The 17,724-nt window shown below is 41.1% G+C and overlaps 1 protein-coding gene across 3 annotated transcripts in view; it reads right to left on the bottom strand.

The window, feature by feature from the left end:
- The window catches only part of macrod1 (mono-ADP ribosylhydrolase 1), a 102,315-nt gene that overhangs the window by 20,800 nt on the left and 63,791 nt on the right, over nt 1-17,724 (bottom strand). For 2 of the 3 annotated variants that reach the window (XM_032528280.1, XM_032528279.1), the window contains exon 5: nt 13,586-13,702. The exons of the other annotated variant lie outside the window; for it this stretch is intronic. In XM_032528280.1, the coding sequence (XP_032384171.1) occupies nt 13,586-13,702 (117 nt within the window). The remainder of the gene's footprint in view (nt 1-13,585; nt 13,703-17,724) is intronic. 3 annotated transcript variants of the gene reach the window in all.

The raw sequence follows: 17,724 nt of genomic DNA, 5'->3' as shown, positions 1-17,724 counted from the left end.
TTTTTTTTACAATTCTCTCAGCAATGTTTTGCCCCATAACAGACTGAATTTGTATGTAGTTTCAACTTCATTAGTCATTTTCATTTGAACTGTAACCAGGTTACAAATGACATGCCCTTAGCTCTCAGTAAATTGCTTCCTGTCTTCTCTCCCATATACAGTAAAGTAATAGCCCTTAATGTTAGATTTTCACAGCACACCTGGGAAGCCAGAAAGGCACCGCTGTCACTGGTTTAGATGCTGCACACAAGTAGTGTTTAAATATCGACTGGGCAGGAAACCCTGAGACACCTGTAAAAGAATGTTGTGGCCGTTTATCATTAATTATGAAGTCAATAGTTTGAAATCTGCTGCTTTTTTGGTGTTGCTACCAGCAAAGTACCTGACCAAACAGTATTATGCCACGAGCTGATGACCTCTAATACAGACCTGCAACGATTAATTGTTGCAAACTCTTAAATTAATTGCCAACTATTTTGAACTGATCAGTCGGTTTGAGAATTTTTTTAAGACAAAAGTCTAAATTCTCTGATCCCAGCCTCTTAAATGTGAATATTTCTATATTGATGTTTTTTCTCTCCTCTGTGACAACAAACTGAATATCTATGAGTTGTGGACAAAACCAGACATTTCTGACATTTTATAGACCAAACAACTAATCGATTAATTGAGAAAAAAATCAACAGAGTAATCACTATGAAAATAATTGCTAGTTGCAGCCCTACTCCAATATGGCTGCCAGAGGTTGTGTCATTTCTGTCTACCAGCTGATTTTACATCAATCTCACATAAATGATAATTCATTTTACTTTCCGGTTTTTTTTTTTTACTGTTTTTTACTGACTGTTCATGAAACTACACACTTAAATCAAATTAAAAAGTGTGCAAGCAAGGTTACAGCAACAATGTCTTTCACCTTTTTTAATTACTTTATACAATTTATTTTTCATGTTTTTCTGTCATTTAACAGCTGGAACGCTTCATACTGTGTGTGCTTTCTTTGTCAAGTTAATGACTTGTTTTTTTCTTCACAGGTCTTAAAAATATTTCAATTGGATTGATGATGATTAAATAAATGGTAAATTATTAAAGTATATTAAAATTGAAGGCAGAGGAAGAGGGAGAGAGAGAAAGGAAGGACACAGAGGACCTCACAAACAGAAACTGAGAGAGAACAGAGCGTAGATGAGGTTTAACCAGCCTTACACACCGACGATACAACACCTTCTGATGAGGCTCAGCGTGTGCTCTCAGTGTGAATTCCAACACTGCGATAAGACCTAGCCGGCCCTCTACACACACACGGAAAAATATCCATTTCAACAATACATTTAATTTAGTTTCAAGACTTTTTTCTTACGAGGAACCAAGTGAGTGAAATAATCTTAGTTTTCTCATTTCTACAGATCAACCTTGATGCTTTAATCTGGAACTAAGGGCCAGTTTTGTGACCCTACTGGACTGATTCGCAGTGTTGCTAGATTTGACTGACACCAAACAGCCATCAGAGCCTCAAACCTGCCCGTCTGGAAGTATAGTTCCCATAATTCTTCAGGGGATGTAAACCAGAAGCACATGAATTCAGTGAGTTATGTTGTGGGCTACAACTTGAGCACCGGTTCTTAAGCCTGTATGTGTTTACATTATGGCAATTTGGCATGTTTAAAAGTCTGCCAAATTAGTTTTCAGCCAATTCTGTTTGTAATACTAATTAAGAAGGGCACCATACAGGAAACTACATGTGAGTTTGAAAATATGATCCCTGATTTACATTACCCATTTTTCAGGGAAAATGCAAAAAAATATGCCCTTAGAAATTCTCTATTTCTCTCAATATTTACATTTAAATGAACAGACCTTTTGAACAATTAAAGCTGCAATAACTGACTTATTTTGGCCATTTGTGGGCAGTGCAGCAAGTTACAAACACAAAATTTACATAATATTGCCTTACAAAGCTGATACATCAAACATGTTAGAAAACAATATTTACATACCCATGTGAGTCCAGTATCTTTTAGCTCTGTTTTTGGTCTTTATCAACTCCTGAGGGAAAATATCTGGCTCTTTAGTTGCTAAATGCTTAAATGCTACATTCATCCTCATATAACAGTGGGTTTTTAGAGCTTTTTTCGTAGAACACAACTGCTTTTGAAAGTAGCGCTGATGAGAGCAGTGAACATAATGTAAAGGCCGTAAAGCCAAAACAATGAGCTGAAAGACAGTACAAAAGGCTGCATATAGCTGAAGGGAACGGAAGAGCCGGCTGATAACTCTCTGTGGGTTTGTCACGCAGTATTTGCATTTCTTTCTTCTGCTCTTCTGAGTAAAGTAGCACTTTCAGCAGAAAATACTCCTCCTGCAATCATTACACAGGAGACGAGGAGCTTTACACTAATGGCAACTTATCAAAAACTATACGCCGTGATGCCTCAGTGTCCCCCTAAGACCAGAAATGTGCAGATGAAAGTGTGCAAAAAAGACTGGTGCTGCTTACAGTGCAGTCCACAGATGTGAATTGAAAGAAACTTGTCTGTGTGAAATGACAGTCCTTCAAACTTCTGATTAAAAAGAGTTTGGTCCCTGAGAAATCACTTAGTCTGGGTGCACAAACCCACACAGAAAGAATAATAAGTGCTGCAATCAAAGTCTGTTTATACATTAACATGGCTATCGAGACACTAATATTCTCCTATAGAATATATTATCAAAGGTTTAGGCAATACCACTTCCTTCATGTTGCATGGAAGTGGAGGTGGATATTCATGATGTGATTTGAGATGTTTCCCTGGATTTTCCTAATGAATTGTCCATATTGTTTAGAGTATAATAATTCAACATTAGGCTCTGTGGAAGAACAAGAGTGTGAGTGTTTTGTTTGTGACAGATCATGACAGATCATGACTACAGCTTCTCAGCAGTAATGATCCTCTTAGAGCTGACATGGGGCTAATTCAGACAAATATCTGTAATCTGTAATGGTAGGATCACACTCAATGACTCTAATGACTCCGTCCCTCCCGCCCGACACACAGACACGAATCACACACATCAGGCTCAACATACCTTAATTAGTATTTTGTACAATACTGAAGCTGCTGAGACATCATTAGAAAACCTTACATAATACTGTCACATCAGGACAAAATAACACTGGTTTAAAACTGCAAATTTAGTAGCTTTAAAGAACTGGCTAAAAGATGAATCACTATTGTGATTCACCACTTGGGTGAGCAGCAACAATTGTATTTATAGTGTATGAGAAAGCTGCAGATGTGTCTTGAAATAATAGCAAAGACAGATTAGAATATGGGAATTTGCAGATAAAATACTCACAAACACAAGCTAAATTACCCTGGTCAAACATGCAGTCACGCATGAAGGAACACAGAAAAAGGACAGTGCAAAAGGAGTAGAGTGTAATCCATATATAAGAGTGTTTGTCTGTGTAATTGTTTGCGTTGTCACATGTGTTTACTCTCCCCTCTGATTCTGAACTACTCCAGCAGTCAAGTAACCCAGAGTGAGCACGCGCTCGAGGAGAGGTTCAGCCATGCCGATGCATCAATGTACCACTCAGCGGTGGCCAGGTTCACAACTCGGTCATGTGTGTGTGTGTGTGTGTGTGTGTGTGTGTGTGTGTGTGTGTGTGTGTGTGGTGTGTGTTTTGGAGTGGTGCGGTTCACAGTAGGTCACTGGTGGTCATTCATCTGCATTTCATCGTTAAATGTCACTGCACACTGTTAAATTCTCTCCTCACACTCACACAACACACACACACACACACGCATGCACCCACACACACACACCACACAACACACACACACCACACATATTCTAATATATGATTGTAATTGTTCTTCATTGCTAACCCAATTATGTTTTTTCTGCCCTCTTTTTTTGTTTACCAGGGCTGTTTCCCGCCCTCTCCATCATCTTTTATTCCCTCCATCTCTTCCCTCTTTTCCCCTCCATCCATCCTTCCTTTCACTCAATCTGTTTCACTCTCAACGTCCTTTGTCGTTGCTGTTCTCCCTGCCTCCCTCCTTCACAATTACCTCATCCAGTCATCCCACCTCTCCTCTCGCCTCATTACCCTCCCGTCCATCCCTCAGTCACCTATCCTTTCTTCTTCTATTTTATCCATCATACCTCATCCTCCCATCATCCCTTCCTTTCCTCCTCTCCTTTCTCTTTTTCAAAATCCCTTTGTGCCGCCTTCTCCTAACTTGTTTCTCTCTTCCCTCCATTACTTCCTGCATCCTCCATTTCTCCCTCCCTTCTTCTATTAGATATTCCTCTCATCCCCTCTCCCTTACTTCTCCTCTCTCTCCCTCTCTCTCCGTCACCTGAGGTAGACAGTTCTGTCAGGAGCCGGCCTTATTTACCGCCTCTCTTCGCTCTTGTTTACATTATCGATCGGCAGGGTTGCTTTAGTTCCACCATACATCAACACTACCCCTTCCTCCTCCTCCTCCTCCTCTTCCTCTTCCTCCTCCTCCTCCTCCCCACCCCAGTGTTACGACTGCTGGCTCCCATTACCCTGAAACACAGAGAAAGGGGGAGAGAAGGTGGGAGACAGGGGGAGAACTCGATGGGGAGATGGAAAGCCTGCGGAGCATGTTAAGATGTGTGAGGGATTAATGTGTGAAGGAGAGAGTGTGTTGGGCAGTGTATTATGGAGTGTGTGTGAAGACCAGTGTTAAAGGCAGAAAGTGGATGTGGGTCTTCTGAAAAGTGTGTGTGTGCGTGTGTGTGTGTGTGTGTGTGTGTGTGTGTGTGTGTGTGTGTGTGTGTATATTTAAAGTGCTGTAAACGTACACAATTGCCCTATGCAATTCGGTGAGGCTTTTGTTTGGTTTTGATAACAAATTTAAAGGTAGTGAATCCTCTTTGAAGTGAATTTTGTGATTTTTGTGTTTTGAATGTGATTGCTTAATAATTCACAGCAATTTCTGTATGGACCTGCCTTTGTGCAAAAAGTTAAATGAGAACTCCACAAATTTTAAACTTCAAAGTCTGTTTACAGGTCTTGTGGAGCGCTACTGCATACGTTAAAAAAGTTGTATAAAGCCTTTTCTGGTTCCAGAGGAAGCTGCACGAAATAAAACATAAATTGCCTCAAGTTACTTTAAGAGTCCACTTCTCATCTCTGCTTGAGGCTACATTTGCCGCATGAGGCTGCAGTGAAAGATTTACATCATAAGGACAATAAAAAAAAACAAAAAAGTAAAGGGCAAAATACCATCATAACCAAGTTGTATCTATTATTAAAAAGGATACTTTGCCGATTGTAAACTTGCTCTGCGGTATCTTTCATCTGCACACACACTGCAATGACACAGATCTTAATTTAAATCAGCAAAGTATCCCGTATGGTGGTGGACCCACATAAATAGACCAATCAAATTGCCCTCACATCATCACATCAGTACATCAGTTTTATGGCTCTGTTTGTTGATTAATGAGGGGAAAATCTAACCGACCACATCCTTCATGCTGATTTTGCTTAAAACAGGCACAAACCTTTTTTCCAACAAGCATTTTGTTTTTGCTGTCTGCCTAACAGCATCTATCATTGTGGTGGTTGCATACAAAAATAAGCATGCAATATATCATCCTGCTAGAGGTTAAATATTTACAAATTTTCATTACATGAATGTGTGCATGTGTTGAGTGTGTAAAAATGTAACTAATATGTAATTTAAAACTGCCTGCAGATGAACATTAGTGTGCAATATGAATTAATGGCTGTCATTACTCTGTGGTCGTGGATTTCAGTGACGTATTGTGTCTTTGAAAAGGTAGAACTTCAACACAGACGAGGGAATCTTGACCTATTGTTAAACAGATGTGAGGCCTTTTGATTTTTACCCTGCAGACCGAATTTCCGAACGGTCTGAACAACAATCTTTCATCAGATCGCAATAAGATATTCTATGCAATGATTTGACTGTAGCCTTGTTTCCTTTAATCTAACTGTGCAGTTTTCTTACTGGGTGTCTAATTCTTCCTCCTGTCCTTCCCTTGTCTTCTCCTGATTACACATTTGTTTTAAACAACTGTTTTTTAAATCTCCAAGCAGCTTTGTATGTTATATTTATTTCTGACTTTTCATCCAATAAAAGGAATCCCTACAGTTCAGCGAGTTACACCATTTACATTGCACTGTTTATGTATCCTATTATGTGTATGATGTTTATACTGTATACTTACAGTGTCTCTATATCTTTGTCCCCAACAATGTCTCGGATACAATTTTTTTTTTTTAATTTGTCTTTTTTGTCTTTTGTTTTTTTTAAATGTACTTAAAGTCTTAAAGGTTTACTAACTATATCTTTGTAATATGTTTTTATATATTATATATCTGGATTACTATCACTCCTGCATTAATTAATTAATTAATTAATTAAAAGCATTATAATGTTGCAGCTGGTTGAGGCGGGGCTCACAAACATTAATAAACGTATCTTTTTTTTATCTGTAAAGAAGTTACTTAAACTAAAAATGTTAGACAAATGTAAAAAGTAAAATATTTGAATAGTGTGTTGCTACTCTAAATACAAAGTAATGGTAACAGTGAATTACTAACACAGACTTGTATAGGAGTGTTGATTTGTGATGTTTCTAATAAAAGAGATATTTGGTGTAATTAAACTGGTCCACTGGGATCCACCTGTCCTATTTTCTGTCTCTGAAGCCAACCTAATTAAAATATTTGCATACAAATGTAGTAAACGTATGTGACAAAAAAATCATTTGAAGTAAATTAAAGACTGTGCATGAGTTTCTTTCTTGTTTTGAAAAGTTACTCTGACCAGTTTCATCAAAGTCTCATCAAAACTCTTTCCACAGTCTTTTTCTCTCATATGTCAGTTGTCCTATCTGACAGCCCCTCAAAGTGTCCTCTGTGGTTTAATCCTGTTTTCCACCTGAGAACACTGTCATTTTTATCAGATAGATTAGAATAATATACTAAGAAGTATCAATGTGAAAAAACACAGTCTGACCTATTTATACCCCAAAAGCTTGTTGCAAACAGATGGCATTAAAGGTTTCCTTTATGAGGTTTTTAACATTAATATGAGTTCCCCCAGCCTGTCTATGATCCCCCAGTGGCTAGAAATGGCGATAGGTGTAAACCGAGCCCTGGGTATCCTGCTCTGCCTTTGAGAAAATGAAAGCTCAGATGGGCCGATCTGGAATCTTGCCCCTTATGAGGTCATAAGGTGCAATGTTACCTCCCCTTTCTCTGCTTTGCCCACCCAGAGAATTTGGCCGGCCATAAGAAAGAGAGAGACATCATGGCTTTCAAATGAGCAAAGTGGCAGTTGGTCAAGGCCACACCCCCAGCCTCCATCTTGCCCCCCCCCCCCCTCTCTCTCTCCTCAAAAGCTACAGACTCAGAAATGGCACATACTAAGGAAAGCTCATTGTGGGACTGGCTCTAGTGGCAGTAATTCTGCACCAAGGCTGCATTTTGGAAAAGAGACCTAGATACAGTATTAGGGGACCACTAAGGTCTATATAAAAGCATCCAAAAAGCACCATGTCATGGGACCTTTAAGACACTTTTTGAAAATATTCTACTACACTTGTTTTATTAAGGCCCCATTACGGAACAATCTTCTTCACATAAAAACAATAATAAACAGGCTGAGTAAGGAAACAAAGTGAAGTTAAGAAACAACAGACAAGTAAAACAAGGAAGGGAAAAAGTAAGTAACACAGGGAGGAGAGAAGCAAAATAAATTTGTACTTAAGTGCAATTTAGACTATATTCATCACACATCTGATTTGCTATGACACTTACCCTATGTCTGTCTGTGTGTGTGTGTGTGTGTGTGTGTGTGTGTGTGTGTGTGTGTGTGTGTGTGTGTGTGGTGTGGGGGTTGTGTTTGTGTGTGTGTGTGGTGTGTGCATGCGTTCTCTTTCATAACTGGGCGTCACGCTGGCATGACCCTTTAGAGAACTTGACTGAGTGCCATCCGGTGACACCCGCCCCGGCTTTTCTTTCTATCTGCCATTCCAGCTTTTTCCGGCCAATTGTTATTACCCCTCTTTTTGGCTCTGTCCCGCCCCCCACCCACCCCCTTATGGCCTCTCACCATTCTTACCTGGGAGGCCACGAGTCGCTGCTTCTGCTTATACTCAACGGCCATCCATCCATCCGTTCATCCTTTCCCTTCCCCTTACTTTCTCTCACTTCTTATACCTCCATCTGTCCCTCGCCTTTCTTTATCTGCCTTTAAAGCAGGAGGCAGGAAAAAGGCGAGCTGGTCCTTTGTGTGTTTGGCCTCAGTTTGTGCTCAGCCAAGCGGACACAGCTCTTAAATCCAGGCCTGGGCCTTTGGCACAAAAGGAGGGCTCAGGTCTTGTAAAGGCTCTCGCTATCTCTTTCCACCTTTCTCCAAAAAAGACAGAGGGGCAGTTATTCTAAACAGGAGGACAAGAGTAGGCCGAGAAGGGGGGGAACGAGATGCCGATGCTGAAAGGAGTGGATAATTCTCTTCATCACTCCCTCACTCCAACTCTCTTTTCCCTAACCCAAGCAACACCAGAGCTTTTTTTTTTATCCCTTTCTCTCCTTTAAGGCGAATGAATTAACTGAATGAATTAACACCAGGGCTGCTGTGATCATCATCATCACGCTCCTCCTCATCAGCAGCAGCAGCTTTGAGGAAGCTTTTTAACACCTAGAAGGATCACACTGCTGACGCCCAGGCAGGAAGAAGCAAAGATGTCGACAACCTTGTCAAAAAAAGAGGAGTAAAAAAAAATCTCCCCCAACTAGCAAGGTATCACACTCTGAGTGCTACAGTGTTTAGCCCAGAGCCTTGTCAAGTCTCTTGGCACTACTAAAGAACCCTTACTGCTAATGATGATACGAAGAGAGGGGGAGGCAGGGAGGGAGGTGACATAGGGAGGGAAAGGAAAGGCAGGTAGAGGATAAGAACGAGACACAAAGGAGAAAGAAAAAGGATGAGGAGGGGGAGTGAGTAAGAGAAAAAAGAGAGGAGGTGAAGAGATAGAAAGGTGAGGATGAGAAGAACATGATGAAACAAGGTGTTTAAGTTGTTGATCACGACGGGCAGAAACACCACATCTTCAAAGAAAGGGAAACAGACATGAGAGAGCGACAGGGCGACAGGCAAAGCAGAGAGATAGAGGTCTTTGAGGAGAGGAAGAGGGGGAGTCTGGGAGAGCTGCAGAGAGGATTTTAATTAACGGTAATTGGCCACCAAGGGAACAGAAACTGGTAGAGGGGAGGCAGGAGAGGGACGAGAAGGGAGCATAACAGTCAGTTTTTGACAGAGTGATATCTCTCTTGCTTTGTACCTCTCTACCTTCTTCAGCACTTTTTCTATGTGGGCCTTTCCATCTCCATCTTCATCTTGTTTTCCCTCTGTCTTTTTCCACCTCCAACTGTGCTACTATCGTTTACTCCCCAAAACCGTATCCTTAACTCTCTACCAATTTCTCTCTACCATTTTCCCTACAAAATACGAGACACTGCAAACAGAAAGCATTTGGGACAAAATTAAAGCAATGTGGGCTTTTATGCTACAAAGCTTTGCACACTTTACTGAGTTACAGAACAAGTTTTTAAAATGCAAACTGAAAACTAGAAAACGATGTTAGAAAGGTATGTCAGGCCATTTTTCCTGCAGAAAAAATAACTTACTTCAACTAATCTTAAAGCTGCTATAATCAATATTTTCATATTTACAATGGATCACTTACTTTAATTAAGAATTGTCACTCAATTATTCAGTTCCCTCAGCTCTACGGAGCAATATCGGGATTGTTTTCAGCTAGGCAGCTTCTTTTGTCAAGAAAACGTCTTTAAAAGCCCACTGTAAACTACCTGCTCAGCACCAATAAGGAGACAAACATAGTTAGCTGGTGAGCATAGTGAAGCCGTTAAGCAGCAAAGTTATTAGCAAGTATTTTGGTAGTGACCAAAACAGAGCTAAGAGAATGTATATAGCTTCATTGGACCTATTTTTAGTGCTCAAACGGCAAGGTAAGTTGTAAGTCTGCACTGACGTTACTAAAGCAGAGCGCTGCCTTTACTGGATGTAAATGATTATGGTTCTGACCTCATGTTGTGTCTCTCTCCTTTACTTTAGACTCTTTCTTTTCTTTAGACCCGCCAGCTTCCCTCCCCAGTGTGGCACGCTGTTGTATCTCGGTGTGTTCGGCGGGGGAGCTAGGGCCAACTGGGGAACAGGTTAGCAGGGTTGCAGCTGTGTTTATCGGTACACAGGTGAGCTCTGGGGCGCTGGGTCGCCTGGACAACGCTTTCAGTCCATGCTCCCCTGTTTGGCAACCACAAAACACACAAGTGCACACCTATACACCTGTGCACATGCATCTTACAGCACACAGCCGGCTCACAAGTGAGCAACACGATCATTTTATGCACACACAGACAGACTAATATCAAACCTAATCAAGTCCTCTAATTACAGAGGCTCATATGCCCCAAAATTGCAGATTGCTGATTTAACTGCCTTTACGTTTTGGTTAATATGTGAATTTAGACAGGACCTGCTTGAAATTTTCCAGCTGTCTGTCAACACCGCCAAATTGCAAATCTTGCTAAACAGCAGATGTAGTGTGCCATGTGCTCCGGGTGTTGCTAGGTTACGCCACTGGGATGTTGCTGGCTAAGTGGCTGCGGGATCATTGATGGATACTCTGTATGGAGGGCTGACAGAAGGTCCTCTGGACCATTTGGCAACTCGTGAGTCTGACGCTCTTTAAATCCCACATCTGGTGGCAAGCCCATACAAATCAAGATCAAAGTGTTGGCTTTGAGATTGGACCCATCTCTCAACCTCCCTGCCTCTCTCCTGTCAAGTTTCATTTTCATTTCTTTCTCTTTTCAACGGTAACGCTCTGCCTTCACACAGTCCTCTGCCTGCTTTGTTATCCCGCCTTTGCCTTCCTTGTGTTGTTGCTGCCTCGCCTCTCCCTCCTGCTGAGAGGTAATCAAGCCCTGTTGTGAGTGTTTAAGCATTGTAGACACATGTTGAATTATTCTTGGGACTTAATATTGACTCTGGGAGGAGAGAGACAGTCTCCATACCACATGCTGGGTAATGTCCATGCACATATAAATGCACCCACACACCGTTAGTTAGTCAGTCATTGAGTCAGTGAGTCAGAGAGATGGTCAGTCACACAGATCTTATGCTGACAGGTAAGAGAGTGACAGGACCTTACAGGCAACCCACAATGTATACATACACTGATATACTATACTTATTGCAACACAGACACAAGTAAGTAAACACAATATGCACACGCACACAACCAGACCACACAATCAACTGTATCAACATAAAAGTAACACACATGCACACATAGGACACTTGACATGACAAGCAGCAATAGCATCCACTCCCACGTGTACAAATATTAAAGCTAACATACACAAAATTAACCAATAAAAGGAAAGCAGACAATGTAAGAACTCATCTTCTTACTAATTCCCTCCTGTCTTCAACTCCCCTCAAACCAGTCGCCTCCTCCACGCTGCTTCGTTTTATGTGTTATTTCTTTTACCTCTCCCACTCCCTCATCTATTTCTTCTACTCCTGCTCTCCATTCTGCCTTGAGCTTGCCTTTATCATTGCTTCTCTTTCCTTTTTTCTTTCTCATTCTTTCACTGTGAACTTAAACTCTCCATGGAGCCATAAGCTGATATCACACAGACTCAGAGTTCCTTTAATCTCTCTCTCTCACACACACACACACACACACACACGCATATTCACACGCATATTCATCCGCACGCTCGCACACGCTCGTCACACAACACACACACACACACACACACACACACACACACACACACACACACACACACACACCTGGGTGGTCATTATATTATACAAAACTTGGCAAGGGCATTATTGCAATACCTATTGGTGTACTGCTGTGTGCAAGCCATTGCAGTGGTGGGCAATATTATGATTAGCTCCACACAAAAGATCATGTTTAAAATGCGGGGGGGGAGGCGGCAACTGTTTAACGTATAAGGATGGGAACGCTGTGTGTGACACTTATGTATGAAACAAGTGTATTCTGCAGGTTACCGATTGAAAGACTTTTATGATGGATAATAACATATAATGGATGTCCCATCACACCATTTATTTAGCACTGCACTCCTGTAACATCGTCGGACTCACAATGGGAAAGGATTAAAATCGATACAGCAAAAACTGAGAAATCGTCTATTTCATTCCACACACATTCTTCTTCTTTTTCTTGTCACCTACATCATCCACAATGCAACCCGACCGTTGACAGCTGGGTCTGAGATTCGGTTTCAGTTATGCTATTAGCGGCTAATGTAGCCTTGAGCCGCTAGCCTCAAACCATAGACCGTATATTATTGACGGTCTATGCCTCAAACAAAAATGAGTAGCGTGCTACAGCAACAGAGGTCTCACTTCTTTCTAACTCCACACCTCCAGATTTGTTTTATTTTCAAAACTTTACCTTAACCCCCAACCGACATGGATTTAAGTGACATCACTTGAGGCAATTTACCAGATTTAACACCGCTCCCACTGGAGCCACAAAAGGCTTTATAATTATAATAATAACTATTTTTTACATTATGCAGTAGCACTACCAAGACCCGTTAACAGAGTTATATGTGTCAAATTGGTACTGTTCCTCTTTAAGAAATCAAATTTTGGAAGAATTGTGGTATTGAGTGTCTTGTTGACATTTTAAACTGAGACGTGACGTCATTGCTATATATCCTTTTTGCCGCATTTTGTATTAAGCAGATATTATAGCACTGCACTTCCAAACAGTAATTCAAAAAAATTAGTCAATTAAACCAATGGGGGTCTAATAAAAAAAGATAGTCGTCTACCAATTATTTAATAATGAATATAATAGTTAATTGCAGCCCTTCCAAGTGGTCACCTGTCAGTATCTAGAAACAGGAAGAGACTAGTTTTCAGAGTGTACTTACTGCTGTTCAGTTCTTCTTCATGTCTACATCAAGTACTGAGGCTCTCCTCACAGTCACATGTTGTGTTTTAGACGTCAGGGAAGATGGAGGAGAATTTTTTTTGAACTGAAACACCTAGAAATACTTTTTCTGTCACGTTGAATCTTAAGTTTCATCACATTATACATGCCGCAATGGAGTGCCACTTAATAATTGAGTGCCATTTACTTTGCTATAAATGGAAGGCTGTGACATTATTGTGGATACTTAGATGAGTTTCTGCTGGGGGTTGAATTTGGGCTGGAAAGTAAAACTAATCTACAACACAGTTCAATTAAGTTGTGCATGTTTCTGTGAAGCAGAATAAAAACGTTCCTGTTGCACATTAGGACAGCAGAATAGCCTTATTTTATGTTTTTTGTATTCATTAATTTCTCTAACCTTTATTTATTTTGGGAAAATCAACCGTGCAGCTTGCTTATTTTCAACAACACCCTGCATCACTGTCACATTTTTCATTCACATTCACACCTGGAAGTAATCCAGTAAAACCACACTGAAGTAACTGGAAGTTACACAAAAACTCGCACACAGTTTACTCACACTTTGCTGGGAGGCCGTAGCCACAAGTGATCTTGGCCTCTCCGGTCTCGCAGCCCTGGAGGGAAGCACACTCCTTTTTTAGCATTGGACCTGCAGCACGGTGGATCGCTCCGTCCACTGGAGAGGAGAGACAGAAGATTCAGAGAGTTGGCCTACTTATGTGAATCCTCTGCAATATGACTAAATATAGGGAGTCTTAATGTTTGAATTTCAGCAGACACATTTACAGGTATCAAAGCTTAGTGCTTAAATGACCTGGATAAAGTCAGATTCATTTTTTCTTTTAATAAGTCAAAGCATCTGTCGCTCTGAGTGTCAGTCTGTTTAATGGATTTTAGGGCCACTGCCTTAGTTAATTACTCCATTTAATGTGTTATTAGAGGCTCAGCTGACTTTGACTTTTTGGTCAATTAGTCTTTATTAATTACAATTTCATAAATCTGTATCTATCTTTGATCCACACCACATCTAAAGACTGTGACTGTGTTCATTTCCACGAGGGCAATGATGCAGGAAAAGCAATTTTACAGCTGTGCCAATTACCGGTTTCAGTCACAATTCTTGCACCTCCTGCAGTTATAGACATTTCCTCAAAGCACGCAGGAAAAACTCTACGTTACAAACAGAGGCAGGGATAACATAGCTGAAAAATAGATTAAACGTTTGTGCCGTAATGTGTAATGTTGTAATTTCCTTTAGTTTTATGAATTTGGTATCAAAAAAAGTATTGTTTAGGAACTGGTAATGAAGTCACGGTATTGGTATCTGTACCGGGATTGAATATTTTTGAACGATACCAAGCCCTGGTCCTTAAACTCTTAAAATAACCGCCTTCCAAACAGCTTTTTTAATGCTAGAACACGTGTTAAAAAATCTTGTCTTTTGGCCTTATGTGCACCCATGTGCTCTTGTGCATGTTGTTGTGTATGTGTACATGCTTAAATGTGTATGCATCGGTGTGGGCCTGATCAGAAAGATCGTCAGGTCAAATAGCATTGCTGTAGCTGAAGGCTATGCTGTCCTCTTATACAGACTGGGGGAAAAGCATTAATCGCAAACACATTTATGTCTGTATCAAACATAAATCTTTAAACAAAACAAAAGATATTGTTGGTTTACATTTTAGTACAATTTTCTTTTTTTTTCTCTTTTGTTTCTGCTTTTGCAGCCTGTTTCCTGATCTCCCTCCAGACTATTTTTACATCTGCTGCTCTCTCCCTTATTCCTCTCCCTTCATCCTTCTTCTCTTTTCCATCTCTATGTCTTATCACACTTGTTCTCTATTTCAGAGTCGGGCTGGTTCCTTCAAAGTTAGTGTGTGCAGTGTATGTGTGTGTCTGTGTCACCTAAAGGACTCTTCACACACACAACACGCACACAATGAATACATGTGCTTTGACAAGGATATACACACACCAGCAATATTTTGCACGCACGCACACGCACGCACACACACACACACACACACACACACACACACACACACCCAACCACACACCCACACACACACACCCACACACCACACACACACACACACACACACACACACACACACACACACACACACAGTATCTGAGCTTGTTTCTGTGCACCCTGAGGAGCTAGCCAGTGTTCAGAGCTTGCCTTTCACACTTGCGCTTAGCTCACAGTGCGGCCCAGTTCAACATAGCACAGCATGGTATGCTCACTACAGCTCAGCACGGCATGCAATATGCCAACTTAACACAATAACGTTCAGAAAACACCAGACCCCCTGCCTGGAGCTACTCAGTTTGGCAAAACTCACCGCTGTAACAGCTGGTCTGTATACAGTCGGACGGAGATAAGAACCACAGGCCAACAAGCTGAGCTGTGACACATGAATGGGTGTTATTGTACTATTTTCACCAAGTGCTGACAATTCTCACAGTACTGTGACAAAATCAAACATTCCTGACAGAAGTGTTTCATTCTGGGTTAATTATGAATTATTGATACCAGACTCTTACACTAGACCTCTAGTGACTATAATTATTCCAAAAGAAAAGCAAGTCTTGAGCCAGATTCTTACTCTGGCACAGCGGCTGTTAACATTAACAATATCAATTAAATATAGACAATAATATTCAAATATATACTACTAATTTGTCAACTACATTTTGAGGGAGACATAATCGCTGCCAGAATTAAGATGCAACAATGTTTTCAAATGTAGGAAGCGCTACAGCACAATTATGTACGCATGCAAGTTGTAGTGCGTTGATCAGGGACAACAGTGGGTGTACAAAGCTCACAACTCTGACACCATGCAGGACTCTGAATGGTAATGTTCATACACAGAATCTTGTCTTTGGTTAGATTTTGGCAAACAAAATAACTTTGGTTAAAGTTAAGAAGAAAATAGCATGATTGTAGTTATAATATGAAGAAAGTCAACACATCCTGTCTTGTGCTTCAACCAATCTTTCCGTAATCTTACCTAAGTTCTTGACACGAGGTGGATCCCCCCCTCGTGTCCTGGATTGTTGACTACCTGACTGGCAGACCACAGTCATGTTCGCCTGCAACACTGTGTATCAGACAGAGTGGTCAGCAACAGCGGGGCCCCGCAGGGGACTGTCCTCTCTCCCTTCCTCTCACCATCTACACCACAGACTTCAACTACCAACAGAGTCCTGCCATCTTCAGAAGTTTTCTGATGACTCTGCTGTGGTTGGATGTATCAGCGAGGGGGACGAGGCTGAGTACAGAGCTGTGGTGGGGACTTTGCATAGTGAGCAGAACCATCTCCAGCTCATGTGACAAAGACCAAGGAGCTGGTGTGGATCTAAGGAGAGCCAAGGCAGCTGAGCCCTGTTTCCATCCAGGGGGTCATGTGGACATTGTGGAGGACTACAATACCTGGGAGTGCACTTGGACATAAACTGGACTGGGCCAAGAACACTCAAGCCCTCTACAGGAAGGGCCAAAGCCGTATCTATTTTCTGAGGAGGCTGGAGTCCTTCAACATCTGCAGGACAATGCTGAAGATGTTTTATGAGTCTGTGGTGGCCAGTGCTATCCTCTTTGCTGTTGCATGCTGGGGCAGCAGGCTGAGGGTAGCGGACGCCAACAGACTCAACAAACTGATTCGCAAGGCCAGTGACGTCGTGGGGGTGGATCTGGACTCTCTGTCGGGGGTGTCAGATAGGAGGATGCTGTCCAAACTACATGCCATCTTGGACAATGTCTCGCACCCACTCCATGGCTTGTTGCTCAATCACAGGAGCACTTTCAGTGACAGACTCATTCTCCCAAAATGCACCACAGAGCGCCACAGGAAGTCATTCCTGCCTGTGGCCATCAAACTTTTTAACTCCTCCCTCTAAGTGTCTGACACACACACACACACACACACACACACACTTAGAGAGGTTGAAACTGGACAATATTATCTGTATTATCTGTTTTGTGCAATAACACTGGCCTGACATGTGTGCAATCTCAAATACCACAATTATTATTATTATTATTATTATATTTAACTTTTCACCATTCCAAATCCTTAATTATGTGAATTATGTAAATAATGTATCATCCTTTATGTAATACCGTACGTATCCAATTCCTTATATTTCTTTATTTCTTGTATTTCTACTCTATTTATAATATTGTGCAACTACAACACAGAGTTTCCCTTCGGGGATCAATAAAGTATTTCTGATTCTGATTCTGATTCTGATTCTGAATGTACAAAGATAAAAAAAAACATAAATCATTCTTTAGCTGTTTGGTGTGGATGTTGTATTGCAAAATCACATATTACAGGAAAGAACAAATGACATACAGTATGTTATAAGTAAACACTTTGCAGATAATTTCATTTAAAAAAACATCCAGGGCTCCTGCCCCGGTGGTCTAAAGGGGTTTAAGGCAGAGACCGCCAGTTTCACTCTGAATGTAAGCAAAGAATTTTGAGGCACTTGCTGAGATGAATGTTCTTCTTGGGAGGGCAGTCTTGGATATATGTAGACACATTACACCAACCAACACAATCTGTCCTTTAAGCTGCAGATTACATCATTTTGTCTACACTTTCACATAAAGCACGCTCTGTGCATTCAGCTAAAGAAGCTTTTGTTTTTCCTCATGTTTAAGATAGATTTCTTATGTTAAATAGA

Source organism: Etheostoma spectabile, chromosome 10 (assembly GCF_008692095.1).
Source record: "Etheostoma spectabile isolate EspeVRDwgs_2016 chromosome 10, UIUC_Espe_1.0, whole genome shotgun sequence".
NCBI lineage: Eukaryota > Metazoa > Chordata > Actinopteri > Perciformes > Percidae > Etheostoma > Etheostoma spectabile.
Note: the sequence above shows the minus strand (reverse complement) of the source record. Positions and strands in the feature narration are given on the sequence as shown.